Consider the following 8,355-nt stretch of genomic DNA (forward strand, 5'->3'; position numbering starts at 1 on the left):
TCTAGCCAGTGAACCACCCTGCAGTATCCAAGAAAAGTCCAACTTGGGTGAACTGTATTGTTTGTGTCACTGGACCTGAGCTTTGCTGGCCTGGGGATTTTAGTCACTAGGGATCACAATATGTGATTTCCCCATGAGTTTCTCATTGAGGTAAAAATCATGTTCACACAACGGTTTTCTCCACAGGCACTAAAATGCCAGTCTGGACTTGAGAGACAGCAATAATGATAGAACCTTGAACTGAGCTTCGGGTGGTCCAGTGATTATAACCATGCGCACTTTGGAGTCCGGTGTCTCAGGTGGGGCAATCTGAAAGAGAGAACAGAGACAATCTGAGCACGTGAGGAGGAATGTATCAGAGGCAGCTGACTCCTCACCTCCCCCACCACTTAGTAATGTCCTAGCCCTTCCACTGCACTGAAACAAAGGGGAGGGAAGCAAGGAGGCAGGGTGAGTCATCTGGGGAAACATCAGCCTCTGGCAGATGGAATCACTATAAGGTTTGCAAGAGGAGGGAAGGAGGGTTAAAACCTGAATGTCCTCTAACTGCAGAGGAGAATTATCCAAACAAAGATGATGGCCAGGACTTTCCAAAGGGTCCTCTGGGCAGTGTTGCCAGCGCATGAAAACAGAAATTCAACATCTCAAAAGGCTGCAGGATGCAGGTCTTTGAAAGTTATCAAAAACACCACTGGGCAGTTGACAAAGCATCACACATACCAAACTGAGGCAGGATCCTCAATATAGACCTTTGGTCCCCAGGACACCCACAAGTCTCTAGATCTAGTGACAGAACTGCTGAGCTGGCTATGCTGCATACCAGAGTTGGACAGAGAGCTGCCCTGGAAGCCAAGGGGTGCTGGGTAGCCAACTGTGTAGACTGCACAACTGCTAGAAATCATACTTCCCCAGGGAAAACTGAGTAGACCAAGGGGATACTAAATGGTGACAAGCCCCCTTGTTTCTACTATTTTCCACCAGACAACAGTGACTAAAAGCCACTGCCATATAATGGCTTGGCCAAGGTGTCAGTGCAGTGACTTGGATGGATCTTAGTCTCCTGCCTAATATGCAGGTGTTCATATCAAAGAAACTACCACCACCACTAGGCTTCATTGGCTTTGTAATTAACAACCCAAGGAAAAGCCTAACAGTTGATGGGATATGGAGACCAGACTCTCCTAACCTGTCTACCAGTGCTGCTCTAAGGCAAGGCAGTGACACAATGGCAACAAGCATGGTGGGGAAATCTATTGCTGCTGCCTCCTATACTCTTCAGTCTCTGAGATTCTCAGCCTTGCTCCCTTTCCCACCAGCATTAATATAAAGGTCAAGAGGCCTGCTCAGTGATAAGGCACCCACCAAACAATGGAGTAAGTAGCACTTAAGTTGCTAATGGAAATATGGCCAGCTGCCTTGGAAAGGCTACCTTGATGGAGGCACTCGCAAATCTGGAGAGCTGCTTAATGTGCTGTCCTTTTTTGCCGATGATTGCACCAACAGCCTGAGCAGGGATGAAGACATGGACTGTCTCTTGTTCTGGAGGCTGCTGGCAGAAAGGTTGGGATTACCAATAAGGTTCCATTAAAATGGATGGAGTTGAAGGACATGACCTAATTTGCATCTGCCTTGCAGGCTGCTAGACAGACAGAGCATCCCCAGGATCCACTGAGCCTAAGACACACACTTACAGACACCCAGCACTAGGCATATGGTTAGGCAACAGAATTGAGAGAGAGTCTGATTGTGCACTGGACCATCTGATCTCCTGCAAGGGGCTGAGATCCTTTTGCAGAATGTGATCATAAATTTGTGGTGCATTCGAGGAAGTGCTCAGCACATGAGCTAATTCTGTCGGCTGGGAGTCAGAGCAGGCTCTGATGGTCAGTACTGGTTGTTGCTAAAGGATGATACAATTACACACCCTCAGCCAGTAGTCTGCACTAAGAACAGCTGGACCCACACAAGACTCCTGAAAGTGCAGGAAGCCCAGGGCATCAGTGAGCATTGGTCCTTCAGGTCCTCTTCTGGGGGGAATCTGCATGGCTCAAGTTTGCTGCAGCAACCGCACCCCTTGTGCTACTAGGAAAACACAAGCCAAATTGTGCATAGTTTCTAGACAAGGTGGGGATGAGGCACACCTCCCTCTAAAGGTGTCTCCAGGCCTGGCTCTGTGGCAGTCAAGCTTTGGACGAGTTCACACCTGCCACAACATGACTAAGGGACACAAAATATGGAATTCAGACAGGAAAAGTTAAAGGGCAGGCCACCCAAAACTGAATCACCCAAACCCATTTCTAGTCAGAGTAAAATCAGGCCAGGATCACAAGACATGGCTTGGTCAGCTATCACAATCCATCTTTTTAGGCACCAAGCAGCAAGCCAGAGCAAGTCAATACCCCCAGGCTTTGGACTGCCATGCTCCTTGGTGCACAACCCAACAGTAATCAGCCTGCCAGAGTACAACTCTCTCCAAAAGAGAAGCTAAAATGATTCAAGCAACCAAGTCATCTGCCTACCATGAAGGAGCTGTATGGTGCTGCCCCAGAGACACTGCTGGGAGGAGGTGGCACTGCATTGGAAGAGGCAGGAAACAGGCCAACAGCAGCCAGGTTGAGGCCAGGGATCAGATGAGATTGTAGCTGTGAGGATAAGACAAGAGCAACATGCTCATTATTGCTCATACTGAAGCATCAATTACAGAAGCATCCACTAAGATCTGAGCCTCCTCATGCTAAGTGCTGTCTGTGTAGGCTCCCCACTCTAGGTGAACTGGTGGCAGCAGAAACTGAACTTGCAACCTCTGGACTCAAATGCTTGAGCCTCCATTGCTAAGGCTGCAGCAGGCTCTTTAAACTGTCTTGTAGGCCTGCTGCCAACTACTAGGAGGACAGAGCACTATACTTAGCTATACTCTCTTCTAAAGAAAAGGAGTTAGCATAGCATAGTATAGGTGTGTAACTGTCTTTACTGATACTCTAAAAGTGGAATGAGCAGCTGCAGGGAGCTGGGAGATCAGTCATCTTCATGGGCCATCAATGAAAAAGCTGCCCACTTGAAAGAAAAGAGATGCAGTGACATACCAAGGCCACCCAGCCAACAGACCCCAGCACTGCTCAGGTCCACACAGAGGTTTCTCTCATGTGGCGCCTGTTTCTCTTTGTGCTGGATCATACTCCGCTTAAATGTGATCCTATTCTACCCTGCTTGAGTGCCTGAGAAAACATTAATGCACAAGTGGGTGGGGGCCCCTCCTGCTGACTGCTTTCTGTGCTTGAGTCTGATGGGAAAGACAATGGCATGTTATGAAAGCAGACACATAAACAGGTTTTTAAAGACTGGAGCAACATGGAATAGGATTGCACTTAGGTGCATACAGGTAGAACAGGATCTGGAATAGGATCTCCCACAGCAGGGGAGAAAGCCCCAGCCCTGGAGCTGTAAGGGGCCATGAAAGGGCGGCCACACCTGACACAAAACACACTCACGCTCATGGCAGCCACATCATTCTCGTACGCCTCCCTCACTTTCTTCATGATCTCCTGCTCGGCTTTGCAGCAGTTTTCAATGGAGCCTTTCACGGTGATGGTCCGCTCAGGGTTGTACAGAGTCAAGTCCTGCAAGCTGGAAGGAAGTGGAGTGGTTACACAGAGGAAACCTGCAGCCCACAGCCTCCAGCCCTGGTGCAGTATCCACATGGTGCTATGGAGATCTGGTGCAATGGTCAGGGCACTGTAAACCACATCACACACAAAAGGAAGCACTAAGACTGAGATTTTAAGAGAGCTTCTAGGAGTCAAAGGGCCTTGTTACACATTGCACTTTGAGCTGCTCAAATGCTAATCAATGGTAGTGCTAGCTGGAGTTTGAAGCAGTCACACCTTAAGGCTAAAAACCTTCTCTGATTGTCCCCCACCTGCACAGCTTTGACTTGCTACTAGAGGGTTGGCAAGCAGGGGCCTGACTAGGAGCTACAGCTGTGATTTACCACTGCAGGGCTGGTGAGCCAGGACAGGTTTCTATCCCTGCTGTAGGTGGAGGTATGAGAGATGGGTTGGGGGAGGGGGCGGAAACACGAAGCTGGGAGGCAGAGAGTTAATGGAGTGGGAACAAGTAATAAAATGGGAGATAGAAAGGGAATGGAGGTGGGGGAAGCGTGGCGATGAACTGAAGGAAGTCAGCCACTAAAGGATAAAATAAAAAGAAGTTTAAAAAAAGGATTTGAAAAGAAATAAATAGAAAGTAAATTAAAAAGGTCTCATGTTTTAATAATTTGGGATTGGGATGTGGAAGCTGCTGATCAAGCTTCCCAGGGTGGCTGGGAGTGGTACTCTTGGGGGAGCTACTGCCCCTGCTCCAGAAAGGAAGCCCCAACTCATGGGGATCCTATCTGTGCCCCAACTTTGTTACCCACCCCATCCTCCCGCCCCTCCCAGACCCCACTCCTGGACCTATCCATTTGCAACCTGGCTAGCTCTTATATGCTCTGAAGCCTGTTTGCATCCTGTTACACCCCTAGGGGTGTGAAGGTCATACCCCCAGGGGTGGGAGAGGGAGTTGGCTTGGAGCCAGAATTGCCCCCGGAGTGGTAAAGTTCAGGAGGGGGAAAGTTTGTCCACACAGAACAGGAGGGTGGAGAAGGGAACACTGCACCCTGTGATGTTGGAGGACTGCATCTTGGGCAGCTCATCTGTGAGCAGTGGCTACACATTAATGGAATGAGCTAGGTACCATGGAGCAGAGGTAAACCTGACTGGAGTGGCATAAGCTTAAGCTGCCTAAAGCGTGCTTAAAACTAATTTCAGGCATTGTGTGGACAATGCAGTTAAGAGTTCCAGGAGCTCCCTAAAATTAATGTGTAACAAGGCCCAAAGTGCCCACTGAGTCAAACAGGTCCCCTTATCTGGGGGGGCGGGTTGCCCAATTCCTCATGCCTCCTTTGCAAGCCAACAGCCTAGAAGCTCTGCATTGAACATTGGAGAAAAGAGAACCAGTGAGGGTGAGTGGGGGAGTCTTACGAGGAGATGGTGATTTTCGTCTCCGTGTCCTGTTCTACCTTCTTGAGGTTTCGCCCCTCTTTGCCGATCAGTCTCCCCACAAAGTTGTTATGGGCCAGGATTTTTAAAGGAACTTCATCAGCTCTTAAAGAGGAAGGAAAGGGGGAAAAAAAAGAAAAATTGAAAATCAGTGTTCCTGATCCAACAGCGGGGAGGTGGGTACAGCAGGAGTGGGGCATTGCCAGATCCATTCCCCACTAAGGTGAAGTCCCAAGATCCTCAGCAGCCTCCTTCTCCCACCTCAAGGTATATAATGGAGCTCACACATGAAAAACAACAGAGTTCCACCCGCTCCACTACTCCAGTTTGGTCTCCTACATGGACTGGCCTGTCCCTGTACAAAACCAAGAGCCTTGCATGTGGGAAGATGAGGCCTTCCCACGTTTATTGCCTTTCCCCCAACCTCCTGCTGTCTTGCAGCCAGTGTAGCATGAGCTAATGAGTCAGTGCAGGAGCTCTACTGGGATGCCCAAAAGCAGTGCTTGTGCCCCACAAGGACAGCCCTGGTCTTATTATCGCCTTTCCTGCATATGGCCCTTTCAGAAGTGTTTCATTCAACTCCCCAGTGAGCTAAGTCACTGCCCCTGTAATAGTCCAGTGCAGCAAGAGGAGATGCTCTGTGTTACAGCGAGGAAGCTGAAAGCCTTACGTCTTGGTGTCCTTTGCCTCCTTGTGCATAATCTCCAAGATCATCTTACAAGCTGCTGAGCAGCCCTCAGGGGTGGAATGGATGCTGATGGCTTTCTCCGCTGCACCTGCATTCTCCTTCCTGTGCACGTCAATTCTGCATGTGCACAAAAACCACCATGAGACACACAAATGGTGTATCCTGAACAAAGCAAATACCTGCTTGTGAGAGAGGCATCTTGCTCCCAAATTGGACACTTGCAACCCCTGGGGGCAGCTTGGATCTGACTCAACATCCACATGCAGGGTTTGCATGAAAACAAGCTGACTCAGGTCAAGTGTTTTGGAGCAGCTCAGAGCAAAATCTTAACCATGAACTCTTAGGCACTGAGATTATCTTGGAAAGAGTCATAACAAAAAGCCATGGCTTTAGATTAAGGCCAAGCACAGTAATATAAGAAAGAAAATAGTTTCCTTTGAACAGCAAAGGTAGTGAACTATTGGAACAACCTAGCAGTAAATTCTCCATCTCTTGACACCTTAAATCAAGACTGGGTGTTATTTGGTTTAATGAGGAAGGGGTAGTGAGTGATATTCTTTGGGGTGTCTGACAAGATGATCCTATAGCCTCTCCTGCTCTTCACATATACTAATCAAACTATTCTGACGACTAAGCAGACTGTGATCCTGTTACAGCCAATACTTTAAAGAAGGGGAAGGGAAGCAAACTGCGGAAATTTCAGGTAATAAAGCCCACCTCTCTGGGTGTTGGCTGGCATGAAAGTGATGCCTTTTTGCTGCCTCCCTCTGGTTGGGAGAGAATACATCAGATACAGTCTAGGAAGGCATGATGGAGAACTAGTGGCTCCAGGGTAAGCCTTGCAACTTAATTACATTCCAGTTCCCCCAACCCCAGGAGACCCTTAAGTCCATGTGGACCTTGCTCTAAAATTCTGCCCTACCAGGGCGCTGCCTGCTATGTTGTCAATGAGACCCATCAAACTCCAGGGCAGGAAGGGAAGACAGGACTCACTTGGACTGTGTCTGTTTAGTGATATTGCGAATCGTGGCTCCCTCCTTGCCAATAATGGCCCCCACGTATTGTGTGGGTACCAGGAGTCGGAGGGGGATGTCCACTGGCTGCTGCTTTACAGGAGCTCCTGCAGCAACAGGCGAACCCTGCCTGGGAGCGCCCCGGGTACCAAAGCCTCCCCGTCGCCCATTCTCTGGCCCTTGTATGGACTGTTCATCAGGGATGTAGGAGACCTTCAGTGCATGGTTTTCCAGCTGGTGTCCATTCAGCTTCATGATTGCTCTAAGGGGGAAAGAGAGAGAGAGAGTATCCTGGGTTGTGTCTCTTTACTGACTCTCATGGTCATTCATTTCCTCCTGAGGAAGGGACAGAACACTGAAGATTGATGACTACAAGAGAAGTGGGAGGAGGGCACGGGGCTTTAATAGCTCATCTGTCATTGCTGACTTGATGGAGTGAAATCAAAGGCAAGTGAGAGACTGAAAATACAGTTCTTCCCTGGTGTAACTCCCCCACCCAGCCCCTTGAGGCTACGCCAAGGCTGATGGTGCAAGGCTTCATCAGAAGAATGAGGTTCTTTCCAACAGGAGCAGTAGGAACAAACCACTCTCAAATGAAATCTAATCAGTTCATGTAGGGGATTATATGATGTGTCTGGACTCGGTGACCCAAGAGGTCCCTTTCAGTCTAGTGGTTTCTGGCTTATTTTTAAAATAAATTTAACAGACTAGACTTTTCTTTTCTTTTTTTTGGCAGCTGGCTGCATTTTCATAAAGCCACAGGTAGATGAGGCTATAGGAAAAAGCAAAAACAGTCTCTGCTATGAACCATTTATCCAGCCCAGCTTCAAACCTCCAACTGTTTGGAAGTGTCTGGTGTCACCAAGACAAGCAAAACTTTGCCCAGAACATCTTCAATGCCCCAGCAGTTGCAAAATACCAGCATCATGCCAATCTGTGTATTTCCTCCTAGGTGTTAAACATTTTAGCATGTGGACAGACATAACACTTACAACAGGTTTAAAACTTTACTAGAAAATGTTTAGAATCATGGTTTTTTACCTGGCTTTGCAGAGTTGTAAGATAATAAAGGGCTCCGTACACGGTAGCTACATGGGTACATAGTTGGTGTATGGCGACGCAATCTAAGACATTCAAATAGTTATGCAATCTGCATTAGCACAGGGTATAGAGGGTTAAGAGGTTCCAGTACAATGCTATGGTAGAAAGAGATGTAAATACACTTTAAAAAGTCACTGGACATTTATACACATACCTTTGTCTGCTCCAACGTGCTGGAAATCCAGTGCATCGGAGCAAACTCGATTAATCTAGAGTCTGCTCTGCATGTGAGCTGATACCCACTGCGCTGCATCGCGTGCAGTTGTATAAGCAGTGAAATGTGCATCAGTGCACAGAAAATGGTAGTGGTGCATTTTTTAACTAAAACACCTTTGATGTGTTTTAGTACAAAAGTGCACCGCTGCCATTTTCTCAGTGCTGACGCACATTTTGCCATTTATACAAATGCATGTGCTGCAGCAGGGTGCTTTTGAAAGTTCCCAACGCTGCAGCGCAAGCATGTATACAAATGCCCCAAAAGTCTAGATATGCCCACCATTTAAGACCAGTTTAAACT

The 8,355-nt window shown here is 48.0% G+C and overlaps 1 protein-coding gene across 3 annotated transcripts in view; it reads right to left on the bottom strand.

The window, feature by feature from the left end:
* Positions 1-8,355, bottom strand: part of IGF2BP1 (insulin like growth factor 2 mRNA binding protein 1) — a 108,161-nt gene that overhangs the window by 4,809 nt on the left and 94,997 nt on the right. For 2 of the 3 annotated variants that reach the window (XM_019523652.1, XM_019523655.1), the window contains exons 6-12: positions 6,718-6,999; positions 5,707-5,841; positions 5,019-5,141; positions 3,489-3,624; positions 2,520-2,642; positions 1,430-1,549; positions 235-309 (exon numbers count right to left, since the gene is read on the bottom strand). In XM_019523652.1, coding sequence (XP_019379197.1) covers positions 235-309; positions 1,430-1,549; positions 2,520-2,642; positions 3,489-3,624; positions 5,019-5,141; positions 5,707-5,841; positions 6,718-6,999 — 994 coding nt within the window. The remainder of the gene's footprint in view (positions 1-234; positions 310-1,429; positions 1,550-2,519; positions 2,643-3,488; positions 3,625-5,018; positions 5,142-5,706; positions 5,842-6,717; positions 7,000-8,355) is intronic. The other variant, XM_019523654.1, reaches the window with a different exon arrangement.

The sequence above is a fragment of the Gavialis gangeticus genome, unplaced genomic scaffold (genome assembly GCF_001723915.1).
Source record: "Gavialis gangeticus isolate Ggan-Ray unplaced genomic scaffold, GavGan_comp1, whole genome shotgun sequence".
NCBI classification, from domain to species: Eukaryota; Metazoa; Chordata; order Crocodylia; family Gavialidae; genus Gavialis; species Gavialis gangeticus.